The 15,139-nt window shown below is 33.7% G+C and overlaps 1 protein-coding gene across 1 annotated transcript; it reads right to left on the reverse strand.

Moving 5' to 3' along the window:
* Nucleotides 1-202: 202 nt before the first annotated feature.
* LOC149397899 (UDP-N-acetylglucosamine transporter UGNT1-like) lies at nt 203-14,909 on the reverse strand. The gene is made up of 10 exons (XM_089615416.1): nt 14,750-14,909; nt 11,645-11,721; nt 9,152-9,310; nt 8,921-9,054; nt 8,233-8,363; nt 8,100-8,144; nt 7,935-8,032; nt 2,310-2,417; nt 532-588; nt 203-446 (listed from the first exon to the last, which is right to left on the reverse strand). The coding sequence occupies exons 1-10, from the start codon at nt 14,826-14,828 to the stop codon at nt 372-374; spliced, it is 963 nt and encodes a 320-aa protein (XP_089471542.1). The 5' UTR covers nt 14,829-14,909; the 3' UTR covers nt 203-371.
* Nucleotides 14,910-15,139: the final 230 nt, after the last annotated feature.

Here is a 15,139-nt window from a genome sequence, read left to right on the forward strand (position 1 = left end):
ATATGAGCAAAACATAAAAATAATATGATTTAAAAACTTGGACCTCTACCTAGTATGGTTTTTCAAGTTTTCCTTTAATAACTAGCAATGCCTGTCATGTGACTATTCCATATATGTGAATTGTGCAACAAATTAGCACGAACACTGTGACAAAAAATTTATTATGAGACCTTTTATGGAAAATAAATAGATAAGACATCTTAAAGAATGAACTACTGATTATGTTTTGGCATAGGTCTTGTAATTTTCACTTCAAAAACATCAAATCGGATCACGGAGTCAAAACTTGGCAGCAATTTTTATTATCTACCAACTGTATTAGCTAATTACTGGATCAAAACATCAATAATACACATTATAGAGCTCAGACATTATTTTCCTAGAAGCTTAAAGTAGGCGTACAAGCAGGAACCAATGAAACCGAGAGACTGGCCGATGACATTTAGCTGGTACAAAATGAAGTTTAGAAAACAGTTCGATAAATAAAAATCATTTTACCGCGATAGATTTTCTGTAATATTATGCACTTACCAAATCAAAGGGAAGCCCACCAAATAGAAGCCATCCAAGTCCAATAGTGAAAAGATCCTGACGTTGCAAAATCATAGATTGTTAATTGAAAAAGCATTGGACTGTACATCCACACTAATATTGAATATTTCTTAAATTTTTCTACTGCAATAAGCATTCAGAGGAAGGTCATACATTAATGTTCTCATTATTAATTGGTTTTGAGATGGAATTCCATGATACTTTTACACAGTATCAGAGTCCATTAAACTAGTGCCTCTTTGATACAAACAAACTCAAAAAAATTCAAATTAACCCCCCTGGTGAGCTTCTCTGGCTCCGTCCCTGTGACGGGTGGATGGGGTGGAGCAAGGACTATTAGAGATAGTATTGATTGAGCATAAGGTTCTAGATTCTTGCGTTCAATAACTTTTTGGCGAAAATTCGTTTTTCAGTGATCACCATCAAAACTAACATTGTTTGTTCAGTCTGTTTTTCAACGTTTTTGGATGGGAACGTGACGTTGTTTTGTTAGCGAGGTTCACTTTTTGGCGCTACTTAGTGCATATTCAACGTTATTTCCATCAAATACAAAAGGTCTTGCAAACTAAGAATAAAAATACTTCTTACCGCTACTGTTCCGCAACTCTGATTTTACTCGTACACCGCAAACCGTAGAGGTATTCCACTTGTATTTAAGAGTTCCATAGGTCTATATCTTATATATACATATATATATATATATATATAATTTGTGTATATATCATGTATAAAAATTGAATAAAATTATTTTTTTTTTGTGGTTTTTCTGTATTGTTTAGCGGTTTTCGTGCAGTTTTTGTGGTTTTCGCAGTTTTTGTGTGGCTTTCTTCATTTTCGTAGATGTGGGTTTGCAAAATTCCGCACTACCGTGCAGAATTTCAAACTTTGTCGCAAACGAAGAAAGCCAGAAATAGAGTTGTTGGTGGCAGAGAACATAGAAAATTATCATGATAATAAAGGCATCTTTGAGTTTCCTTCAGTTAAAAATCATATTTATTCCAACGAACCTTCCTTCGAGCTGTTTTGTATTCATGCTACTCTCGGTTGCTCAGTTTGGTTTTTTTTTTTTTTTTTTTTTTATAAATAAAATGGCACAAGGAAGACAATCTGAGAGGGAGGACTATGTCTTGTGAATTTCAAAATAAATTATTGGAAAGAAATGATATATCAGAACACTGAACAAGATTTGCAGACCGGATTGTCCACAGTGACATTGTTTTTATCGAGTCTAGAATCATGGGTAGTGAGTCAGAGACACTAACTTTGCTTAAGAATGCGACGATGGATGAGAGTCTATGAGATCTTGGATTAGAGACCACATTAAAGACACTCTGTGAAGCTCTCATACCATGACAGAGATAAGAAAAGTGGAAAGAAATGAGATGGTATGTTTGGTTGTATTCGTAAATGAATGTGAGGCTAATCAGTTAGAGGCATGATCGATCATGACGTTTATATTGATCAACTGAAGCTTTGAAGATTATTTTTTTTTTCTTTCTAATTTGTACTCAGATATCTAATGTAATTGATTTATAATGTGCAACGCAAGGTTAATAATATTTATATACAAAAAAAAGGACATCATTACGAATCTATGTGGTGAAGTTTCCAAACGGAATTAAATGACAATTTATTTTTAACCCAAAATTTAGTTATTATAAAAATGACTATATAGTATGAACTCAATACGCACGTAAATGGCTATATCCGTATTATTTCAAATATGGATATGTAATGAGGCATGAATAAAAACACACCTTTAGGTTTCCGCAAATCGTCTGGGTCAGCGCCGAGTTAAGTGTCGTGTTCCAGAAAACACAATAATTTATCAAGAAAGCCATTATACATGAAAGAAGCATCACAACCTGCAAAAATATTCTCGGGAATTTAACTTGAAATGCCCCAAATTTAGTATTAAAATGCACATTTTTCAGATTACAATACTCTTTTTATTGTAACAAAAGAACTATACGACAACATTAATGAATTATGATCAACAGAAAAGGAGAATGTATGCGTAAATATTGAAGATATCGCTAAGTGTGTGTGACCTGAAATATAAGAAGCAGAGAAAAATGAAATCTCTTACATGTTTTGTCGTTGTTTAGATTGACAGAAAATATGAGGGAAAGGAAAATAAGAGAGAAGATATGAGGGAAAAGTTCATAAAAAATAGGGAGAAAAATGAAACTCATCCAAATTTTCTACATGTGGGAGGCTGGGAGCCATATTTGTGTTTTTTTTTTTCAATTCTCTTTCCTTGATTAATCATCCATGATTTTTAAAGACAACATTAGATGTATGATTTATGTATGATTTTCCCTCTCATTTTTCTTTTCCCTCATATTTCCATTTTTCTTCACATTTTTTCGTGTTCCAAACGGAGTCTTGAATTACAACTTCCTTTGTCGAAATACAAGAACAAAAAATAGGTTTAATAAATACAAAAGGATACAAATGAGAATTGAAGGCTTTATGTTAGTAGAATTATATTGAGTTGTTGTTTCTTATTGTATAAGTTACGTCTTGTATAACTATTTAGTTTAGCATAATTTTTTTTTTTCTGTTTATTTTCCTTTTAGTGAAACGACTGCGTTTCATATACCGAGTTTGTTTTTCAGTATAATTTGATGTGCATAAATATATTTGAATATTCAATTTGAATAATCAATCAATCATTAATGAGAAGTACGTTTTCTTCATCGTCTTCTTTTTTTATGTTCTTCTTCTTCGTTCAATTCTCTGAAGCTTAACCATGACATGGTATCAGAGCAATTCCACAAGAAAATTTGTGATTGAGCTTCGCTCTATGTTCCTCCTCGAGCAAGTTGACCATTATCGACTGATCATAAATGGAAGAAGTGCCAAAAGATTCCACTCAGAGATCGGTGACGAGCTTGCCTAGGGATTCGCGATAGAGATCCGAGATCAACGATCCGATTGGCGCATATTACATCCATCACTCCGATTCAACAGGTGTTGTATTGGTTTCTCAAATCCTAAATGGAGATAATTTCATGTCGTGGTCTCGATCAATGAAGATTGCGCTCTCAGTCAAGAATAAGCTAGCGTTCATCTACAGAACAATCGCGAAACCGGAAACTTCAGATGTGATTCTCTACAACACCTGGAATTGCAATAACAACATCATACTTTCGTGGATCTTAAACTTTGTCTCAAAAGAGAATTTGTCGAGCATTCTATATGGCGACTCCGCCTTTGATGTTTGGAAGGATCTTGAGGTGCGCTATTACCAATACAATGCGCCAAGAATCTTAAAATTGAGGCGTGAAGTGATGAATCTCATTCAAGATCAAAAGCATGTGATCATGTACTTCACCAAATTGAAGGCTGTTTAGGAAGAGCTCTCAAATTTCAGACCTAGCAATTCTTTTGGAAATCGTGTACGTGCGGAGGCGTGAAAGGTCTTAACGAATTCATTCATAATGAATATGTTATGTAGTTCCTTATGGGAATGAATGAGTTTTCACTCAAGCTCGAGGTCAAGTGCTCCAATGGATCCTATTCCGCCCATGAACAAGGTGTTTCCATGGTTTTTCAAGAGGAAAAGCAAAGATCCATCGGAGTTGACATTCTTGGAGGAGCTGATCGATCTAGCACAATGGCGATGACTGTCAGAGAGGATTAGAAGCGCAACAACAACAATAAGAAGGAGATACCGTTATGCACACACTGCAAGATGCTTGGACACACCGTCAACGACAAGTGTTACAACCCCATGGATATCCGCCAGGATACAAGCCCAAGGCGAGAGGAATGACCAACACATCTGAAGGTTTTGGAGATGGAAGTGCACCAATGAACAACTTGACTGCTAAGCAATTCCATCAGATAATTCAATCCTTATCAAACAGCTCGCATCCACAAGCACACAAGGATATACAAATGACATCAACAACATGTCCTTTCAAACAAGTTCCTCTAACTCTATGATAAATGCTATTAGTCATTATAACACTAATTGTTTGTGGATTCTAGGTTCCGGTGCGTCTAAACATATATGCTCTAATTTTGCATTGTTTATGAATTTTGAACCTCTTTACAATTCCAGTGTGATTTGCCAAATCATATGACTATACATGCTTCTTGTTGTGGTGATATACAACTTCTTGATAATATTGTCATCCTAAATGTATTGCTTGTGCCAAGGTTCAAGTTCTATATAATTTCTGTAAGAGCCTTGACCAAAGAGTCAATTGTTAATGTTTTGTTTTCACAATATAATTTTGAGATACATGACATGAAAACCTTTAAGACGATTGGGAGGGGTGAGAGACAAGAAGACTTCTATGTGCTCCCAAGTCCTTCATCAACTATACATGTCAACAACGTTTCTTCTCAAATTTGGCACGATCGTCTCCCTTTGATCTTATCCATTGTGACATATGGGGTCCTTACTCAGTTGTTGCTAGAACAGGTCATAGATACTTTCTTATCGTAGTAGATGATTGTACGAGGTATTGATGGGTATTTCTCATGAAATACAAATCAGAGGTTCACCGTTTGATTCCCCGTTTTTGTTCTCTCATTCCTACTCAGTTTGGTGTTTCTATTAACAAATTTTGCTCGGATAATGCAAAAGAGCTTGCTTTATCTGATTATTTCTCTAAGCAGGGAATTTTCCACCAATATAGTTGTGTGGAAACACCTGAGCAAAACTCAGTGGTAGAAAGAAATCACCAACATTTATTAAATATTGCACGTGCCTTATACTTTCAATATCGAGTTCCTATTACTTTTTGGTGTGATTGTGTTCTCACTATAACACATTTTATTAGTAGAACACCCACACAGTTCTAAATCACAAAACTCCTTTCACTTTACTGTATGTCAAAGAGCCATATTATGAGTCTTTGAGAGTCTTTGGTTGCTTGGCCTTTGCTTCCACTCTCAAGGCTCATCGAACAAAATTTGAACCAAGAGCAAGACATTGTGTGATCATTGGATACACACATGTAGTCAAGGAATACAAGCTTTTTGACATAAAATCCAATGAGATTTTTATGTCAGGAAATGTATCCCTGAGAATGATTTTTCCTTCTCATATATTCCACTGACAAACACCACAACAGATCCTTTTGATGAAGTTTTTCTACCTCGTGTAACCTATACAATTTCTGAAGTGACAGAGATCAAGAAAGAACAGTACCAGTCATATCAGAGACTCATGAATATGTCTATATACCTGGCACTGAATATTCAGCACAACTACCTTATGATACAAGCAATGTCAATGACACACGTATTGATGATGGTGTTTCACAACCCCTGCAAAAGTTTAACATGATAGTGATCATTCCACCATACCTAAATGATTATCATTGCAATTTGTTGAAAAATTCACAAGGTACTATAATTCTAAAAACTCGTTAAATTCAATTTTAGGCTATGATCATCTTTCTTCTTCATTTCGTGCCTTTGTTTTGTCTATTTCAACATCTTATCTTCCAAGCTACTATCATCAAGACGTGAATCACAAGGAATGAAAACAAGCCATATGGATGAAGAGTTGCAAGCAATGGTCATCAACATAACATGGTCAATCATGGCATTACCAAATAATGTGAAGCCTATCGGTTCTCGGTGGATCTACACCAATAAAATAAATTCAGGTGGCTAGCTCGACTCAAAGCATAGTTAGTGACATTGAAGTTGCTATTGGCTTTGTTTGCTTCTCAAAATTAGACTTTTGCGCAACTGGCATTCAAAATTTCTTTTTGATTAGAGACCTCTTCAAAGAAGTGTTCATGGACATTCCTCATGGATACAACATTCAGAGGAAGCACAAACAAGGTCAAGAAAAGTTAGTGTGCAAGCTCCACAAGTCGATTTACGGGCTCAAACAAGCGTCGCGCTAGTGGAATCTTAAGTTCGCTGATTCCATTCTTTGAGGTGGTTTCAAGCAATCAAGATCACATTATAGTCTATTCACTCGCAGATCAGGGAATGAGTTTGTAGCCATACTCCTATACGTGGATGACATCATAGTTGCAAGTCCATATGCAACTATTATTGAAGGGGTAAATAAGTTTCTGAGCTCTAAATTCAAACTCGGAGACTTAGGTTCATGCAAGTATTTCCTTGTATTGGAGATTACTCACTCCAAGTGTAGGATTTATGTGAGTCAGAGGCATTATGCCTTATAGTTGCTTGAAGATTTCAATTATTTGGATTCAAAATCAATTACCACTCTGATGAATCCATGACACACCTTATCTGCGATAGAAGGAGAGTTGTTGGAGGATGTCACTCATTATCGCAGTATTATTGGGAGATTGTTATATTTGACAATGATCACTGGGCAAGATATAACTTTTTGTTCCATGCGTTGAGCTAATTTCTTTAGACTCCACGTGATTCTCATCTCCAAGCCGTTCATCACCTATTGAGATACATCAAGGGTCAACCTAGGTTGGTTCTAAGGTTTCACTCATCCTTTACACCTTGTCTACATGCATTTTCTGATGCAGACTGGACAACTTATCTAGACACTCAGCGGTCCATCACTGAATATTATGTTTTTCTCGGTAACTCGTTGGTGTCATGACGCTCTAAGAAGCAAACAATCGTCTCTAGATAATCTGCCAAAGTAAAATACAGAGCAATGGCGGCCAGGACCAATGAAGTTGTGAGGATTCAACAGTTGCTACAGTACTTTGGATTGCGTTCAGAGTCTACTTCAGTGTTGTCCTGTGACAACCAAGTTGCCACACATATAGCCACCAATCCCTCATTTCACAAAAGAACAAAGCATATGGAGATCGATTTGCATTTTGTTCGTGACCACATCAAGTTAAAATCTCTGAAGTTGTTACCAATCAGAATCCATGATCAACTTGTAGACTCTTTCACTATACCGAGTTTGACTACGCGTCTTCGACAACTTTTGTCCAAGATGAACTTCCACGACATCTATAGTCCATCTTGTAGGTGAGTAGTGATAATTGAAGGCTTTATGTTAGTAGTTTTATGCAGAGTTGTTGTTTCTTATTGGGTAAGTTATCGTGTTTAATTATGTAGTTTAGTTTAGTTTTTTTTTTTGTTTATTTTTTTTTTAGTGAAACGACTGTGTTTCATATACCGAGTTTGTTTTTCGGTCTTATCTGAGGTGTATAAATATCTTTGAATATTCAACTTGAATAATCAATCATTAATGAGAATCACTTTTTCTTCATCGTCTTCTCTTTTCTCTGTTCTTCTTCTTCGTTCAATTCTTTGAAGCTCGAGAGTAAAAGATACCAATGTCTTAAATGCATTGGTTAAAAGTAAAAGCCTATATATATATATATATATATATATATATATATATATATATATATATATATATATATTAACTATTAGTATGAAAAATAATCGAGCACCTGAAAACCAAGCGAGAAGAGATGAGGAAATCTTATTATTTTCCCTAGATCTCCAGAGAATAGAGTCCATAAAAGCAAAAACGGTGCACATATTACTCCTACATAAACCCGGGACAAATTATAAATTTCTCGTATTTGAAAAATGATTTTAAATTGATATCTTACCATTTGACCACATAAGGCCGAAGGTGCTAAGACCGCTGGATTTTCCTGAAATATCGAATCGTTAATTAACTAAGATTTTATAAAAGAATTAAATTTGACACAAAAACTAACAAGGACATAGAGCTTTTAGTACCAATGCGAGCAATTGAAGCAAGATAAATGGCCGTGCAAATGTTTGCTATGAAGACGACGGAATAGCCATAAACATCGAAAGACAAATCCCGAGCTCCAGCAATGAACGCACCAAGTAGTATTGTCCCAACACTAATGAAATCATAGGGTTTCTTTCATTTAGTAATGAATTAGTTAGAAAAGGAAAAGTAAGTGATGCGACGCAATACCAAACGCAAATAGGGGCTTGATAGTTTTAGCCCCACTTTATTTATCACAACTTTTATGTCTTAAATGATTTTAAAATTGTATAGGCTTAGAGATTATGCGGAAACCACAATATTCACACGGGCAAATTGAAAATTATATATATTATAAGAAATCAAGAGTGCAACATTGATAAAAGAGCACTCTAGCAATCTATCCCTTTCAAATATATGATTTTAGAAAATAGTCAAAATTTTACAATTCATAGAGCACTAGTCAAACTTAGACTCAACAATCTTAGTGCATTAAAACTCAAATATGCATGTAATACACTTACGTGGTTGTTTTGCTAAAAAAAATGTTCAACGGAGCTATTTTACTATATTTCTCTAGATAAAATGTGGTTATACTTAGATTAATTCAGCTGAAAATCAATTTTTTTTAAGTATAAAGACGAAGAAAATCATTTCCATAATTAACCGAGGGAAAAAGAATATTTTTACCTGCCAATAACGGAATATGAATGTCTACTTCCAGCTAGAAAATACTCGACAACCATTGTGAAAGCTATGGTGGTCCGTCGGAGGGTTGTGTACATGGGGACATTAATAGAACGCACCGATTCCATTGTGACCAACTTTCACAAGGAGAAATACATATCTATTAGATGATATATGAAAATGAAAAACAAAAGGTATCGACTAAAGTGAAAAGAAAATGAAAGACATGTATACCATGTACAACAAATAAGACATTGCAAGAGGAAGTGTGTGAACCAATGTCTTGAATGGTACTAGAGTTGATGAATGATTGTCGTCAATTGGTTGGGATGTGATGAAAGAAATTATGTGCCGGGATTTTAGCGCATACAGCAGCACCAGTGAAGACACCATCTAAAGGCAAGCACATAATAAATGTAGAATGGTTAAGTCAAACTTAAGGAGCTTTTGTAAAGTAGTAAGTAGTTTTTCTAAAAGCAATATTCTTTTGCACAATTTTTTTGCTCAATTTCATGAACCTTTAAGCGTGAAATGTGAACTTCAATCCACAGTCATCGGCCAAAGAACATCAATTCTTGGACCAAAAACACTCTCCATTCCCTCATCACGAACCTCGATTTTTTGTTCTCCGATATCTATAAAATTAGGCAAAGCTATATATTGGGGATCTCCGACTATTTGGGAGATGAGTTCTACTAGTGGATTTCGCTAAATGAACTTGGAAGAAACTAGCTTAATTGCTGAGCTAACACGAACAAGTCAGTCTTTGTGGGGCAGGTTCTCAAGGAATATATAATATTTGAAAAGCAAACAATAATGTGGTTCGGGGAGATCAAAAGACTGCCCAAAGGTGATAAATAAATGAGGATGTCGAATAAGTAGGTTTGTCTAATTAAACGGATATTCATTGGGGATATCTTGAAAATTTGATGAACCATGACTAAACAAAGATTTGGCTAGAAGATAAATAAAACTTAGGGTTTAGTAATGATATGATGGGCTGGATATATTTTTGGCACTCTAGCAATTACATCAATAAAAACTTAAGATTTTGCAAAATAAGTATCACAATTGGTAGAGAACTATAAACTTAAGCCAAAAATAACTTGCCGGCGGATTTAATTGTGAATATGCAATCTACACACTCAAGTAACTAGCTACTAGCTAGTTCAGTGTAGAATGTGAAACCTATAATATTTTGCTCTAAACACAATTATATCAAACGCAAACATCTTACTGAACAAATAATAAAACAATAGTAATTTAAGGGAAAGGGTTTATTTTTTTTGTTTCTTCTTACTTAGGGTTTTTCTTAAATTAAAAGCCTTGCCATTTAGGCCCAAGTTGCTCCACCGTTCACCCGTCTAGGCTCGGCTCAAACCATGGAACAAGTGAGACTCCCTAATGTGCCATAGTATCTTAACCCACACATGGGTTCAAATATTGAGCCCAACTCCCAAAAGGCTCGAGTCTTAACGCCAGACACCTTTTAGTGCGCACTAGATAGCTACATCTCTCTCTCTCTCTCTCTCTCTCTCTCTCTCTCTCTCTCTCTCTCTCTCTCTCTCATAGGCATATAAGATAATGAAAATTCCGAATACGGTATTCGACTAAAAACTAGTAGTCCATATTGAGGTGTTCACGACGTTTATGTAACAAAGAAATGCCATCTATTATTATTGCATTCAGTGGTGGAACCAAAAACTTAATTTAGGGGGAAACAATTTGTTTAGCAAAATTAAAAATACAAAATATATAATAAAATCATCCAACTCAATTCAAGTATTACAATTCTACGACGAGTTTTAAAATTATGAAATAGTACACAATAACTTCATTATCAAAGCAATGATTAGAGGCATAATTAATTTATTTTATTTAAAAAATATTATGTAAAAATAAACAATTTTGAAGTTTTATAAAATTATAAGTATTTAGGTATTTTGTGTAAATATGTGGTGGAGTTATAAATGCTATGCAACCACTTTTGTTATACTAAAGATATTTTATAAATATCAAAAGGTTAAAAAAATTTGTATAAATTCGCAGATAAGAATGATAAAAATTGGAACAGAAATAAAATTGCAGGTGGTTAGAGGCATACAATTCATCCCGAGGCAAATCCTGCGTTGTAGGTATTTAGGGGCATATAATTGTCGTCGATTTATATTGCAGGTAGTTAAAGATAAAATGAATGTAAAAACACTGACTTGAATAAAAAAAATAATGCAAAATTGTTGCCAATGGATTTTGATCCCCAGTCTCCTGAATATATGAGTTAAGCCTGATAATTGAGCTACTACATCTGTATATTTATTTTAGGTATTTAGAGGGCATATAACTATCGTACATTTTAATTGTAGGTATTTAAAGATAAAATGAGTATAAAATCGTTGATTTAAACAAAAAAGGCGAAATTGCTGCCACCTGGTTAAAGTTAAGCCCAACCAATTGAGCTACTACATCTTTATCTTACTATACACATATTAGTATGCTTATTTTATTTATTAATATTTAATTTATTTAAATTTTTAATAATTATATATTTACACCTACTATTTTTTTTTTTGTCCCGAGCCAGTGAAGACCTATGCACCCATTTGTCCCCAAGTGGCTCCGTCACTGATTACACTAGGTTACGGGGTGTTTAATGATCTACAATACTGGAATAGAAAAAAGAGAACACCTTAAAGTCATGATTAAAGTTTATAGAGTTAAAGCGGAGACCTGAAAAAGTGTGATGACATTTGCATACGGGAAATTGTATGAAGACAGGGCTGCTTTGTTGAACAACACCAAGAGCACTGCAATGTTACAACGCGAGCTATTTGTAAGGCTTTGATAAATAATCACGAAAGGTGCCTATAGTAAAAGTTGGAAAAGTATCAAGGGACATGAAATTCAATCGTGAGTACGTAGTATCTTGTTTTATATTTAGAAATCTCCAAGCGCAAAAGAAATTATAACCACCAAATCTATATGTACTTAGATTGCCTAAGATCATGTCTCTCATCACGCCTTTTGAAATTTCAGCGTATTTCTGAAATATGTCCACTTGTATTAGAGTGTAGTTAGTGGTGTGTAATAGTTAGTTAGGACTATTATGACAACTGTACAAGTCTGTTAATTGGACGGTTATAGCTTGGTATACTGTGTATATATCCTTTCTTTACGCTACTCATCAATTATAGACCTATAGTTTTCCTCTTGATCATATCCTATTCTCTCTAGAATAATTTAAATCGTTAATAAGTGTGCCTCACTTTGTGAGGTAGAAAATCTATTGCAACAAAGTGTTCTCTAGATGTCTTTGCGGTACACCAAGCCTCCTAATGATTAACACCAAACAACAAAGCAAGTAAACTTCTTGAATTCTAGCTTTTATCTATCCAAAGTCTTTCTTTCTTTTATTATGGTGTATTGCTTGCTTGCTTGCTTTCTGTATTTAAATTAGTTTGTGCGTGTAAAAGTGGTTTTTTTTTTTTTTATATGATATCACTATCATATATGAATATTATTTTTTGTGTGCGAAAAAAACACCTCATTTTATACTTTCGTTTTAGGCCAATTATTGTAAGCCAGCCATGCTAGCTCCTTAACATGGCACATCTACGTGGTCTTATAGTTTGAATTAGTTTAAAAATTATGAGATATAGATATGCAAAAGGCTTAATAGAAGGGGTCTATTTTGCATCACAATATGGTCGAAAAAATTATTTATCAAAGGTAATATTTACCGATGTGGCCAATTCTAAAATTGGATCATTTTGATATTTAGAAAGATAATAACATTTTCTTTAACTTTTTTCCAAATTTTCTTTAAAATCACAATAAACGGTTTTTTTTTTTTTTTTGTAATGAAGTGTACATACCCTTTCCTTAAAAGTCTCCCTAATTTTTAGAACACCGATTTTATCTAGTTTTAACAAGTTTGTGCGAATACACACACACATACAAAAAAAAAAAAAAAAAAAAAACAAAACAAATAACAAACGAATTTCATAATAGCCCGTATTTGGACAAATAAATGTGTATCATATAGAGGAAAATCAAAAAGAGGGACAAAATGAAGATGAGAATAAATCACTCTATATTTCCAACATAAAAAGTAGCAAAATTAGAGGAATGGTTATCAAAGTCACGTCCCTATAAGACTCCTAATGATCCAAATGTTGAAAACCGCCACCACTACAACTTAATATTTTATGGGTCTGTTAGTTAAATAGCAACATTTATAATTTGACATTGTTAAATAACCAACGTTTCGTAAATCTTAGATAAATATTCACTTTCATGCATTTACATGTATTTACATACAAAATCTTAGGTAAATACTCATTTTCATTTATTAGGCCACGTCATTTTTATGGGTATTTATCTTAGATTTACGAAACGTTAGTTATATAACAATTTCAAACGTTTAGTTGGTTATTTACCTAATTTTTTTATATTTCATTTTCGACTAATATATAATGCATGTATTTTGTGGCTATAAATCAAGTACCCTCATATAATTCCACTATATATATGGGTTCCTTTATCTTCAATCCCGTTGACCCCACCACTTTATCTCTTGTAAGTACATTGATTATATAATATGCATTTTCAAACCTTCCATTTCCAAACTCCACGACGATGATCGCTTATCTTCTTTACCATCCATTTTTGTTTTTGTTCAAAGCATTTTCGACTCTTAAGCACAACAACACTCATTTAACCTCTCCTTCTCTGGCTCAAATATGTACTGAGACTATTGCTCCGTCAGATCACTATTTATATATAGCACAATGAAAATTTTATAAACATATATATATATATATATATATATATATGTGTGTGCGCGCGCGCGCGGGCGTGTTTCTGTGACTCAAGGGTGACCATTGAAAAAAAACGTATAGAATATCCCTTGTAAAATATTTATAGAAAAATACTATATTGTGAAGGAAACGTGGAATTTTTTGCGTCAATAACGTGCCGATATTGAAATATTCTATTTTTGGCCTCTTAATCTCTTATATAGGGGCATGGAAATAACATCTCTCTCTCTCTCTCTCTCTCTCTCTCTCTCTCTCTCTCTCTCTCTCTCTCTCATTTTTAAAACAAAACAAAGAAAAATAATACCTATTATTTGACCCAAAAACAAAATAATTAGCTATTTGGAGCAAATTAAAAAAAAAAAAAAAAATCATGTAATTTTAATACCATGTTCATCCATGACAACGAAACATCGACACACAAACCCCACGACCACAAATTAAACCAAATTTACTGGCAAATAGTATACAGAGGAAAATAAAAACTAGTTAAGCACATACTATAATATATATATATATATTATAGAATATCCCTTGTAAAATATTTATAGAAAAATACTATATTGTGAAGGAAACGTGGAATTTTTTGCGTCAATAACGTGCCGATATTGAAATATTCTATTTTTGGCCTCTTAATCTCTTATATAGGGGCATGGAAATAACATCTCTCTCTCTCTCTCTCTCTCTCTCTCTCTCTCTCTCTCTCTCTCATTTTTAAAACAAAACAAAGAAAAATAATACCTATTATTTGACCCAAAAACAAAATAATTAGCTATTTGGAGCAAATTAAAAAAAAAAAAAAAATCATGTAATTTTAATACCATGTTCATCCATGACAACGAAACATCGACACACAAACCCCACGACCACAAATTAAACCAAATTTACTGGCAAATAGTATACAGAGGAAAATAAAAACTAGTTAAGCACATACTATAATATATATATATATATATATATATATATATATATATATATATATATATATATGAACACGCGAAATATGTAATTTAAGTACCTGCTGAGAGCATGTAAGATATGGCTGCATAAGCTCCTTTCTTGGTCACAGCTCCTCTTTTTTCAGAATTCTCTTCCATTTTTTCCGAAGAACTAATTAACACCTCTGCTTATTGGCTCTACTCTCTCTCTCTCTCTCTCTCTCTCTCTCTCTCTCTCTCTCTCTCTCTCTCTATGAAAATAGCACTCTAGAGAACTAAGGTATTTAATATGATTATCTTTTCAAATATACATTATATTGGGATGTTAATGTTATAGATTATTCTGCGTACATTTATGATATATATACGTATTATTGATAAGTATTGATACTTGTAGATAAGGTTATAGTAGTTGAGTATAAGTATATAACGAACGAGAATATTATGTGTAGAGTAATATAGGGCCGAGG

This window comes from Urtica dioica, chromosome 5 (assembly GCF_054948205.1).
Source record: "Urtica dioica subsp. dioica isolate 48M chromosome 5, U.dioica_male_clone48M_v1_H2, whole genome shotgun sequence".
In the NCBI taxonomy this organism is placed as follows: Eukaryota; Viridiplantae; Streptophyta; class Magnoliopsida; order Rosales; family Urticaceae; genus Urtica; species Urtica dioica.

Excerpts from the sequence above, each read along its gene's own strand:
- LOC149397899 (XM_089615416.1), bottom strand. The coding sequence starts at position 14,828 with ATGGAAGAGAATTCTGAAAAAAGAGGAGCTGTGACCAAGAAAGGAGCT. Across the intron at positions 8,033-8,099 it reads CGGCCTTATGTGGTCAAATG|GAGTAATATGTGCACCGTTT; the intron begins GTAAGATATCAA and ends GGGTTTATGTAG. Across the intron at positions 2,418-7,934 it reads TCTTCTCGCTTGGTTTTCAG|GTTGTGATGCTTCTTTCATG; the intron begins GTGCTCGATTAT and ends ATATTTTTGCAG.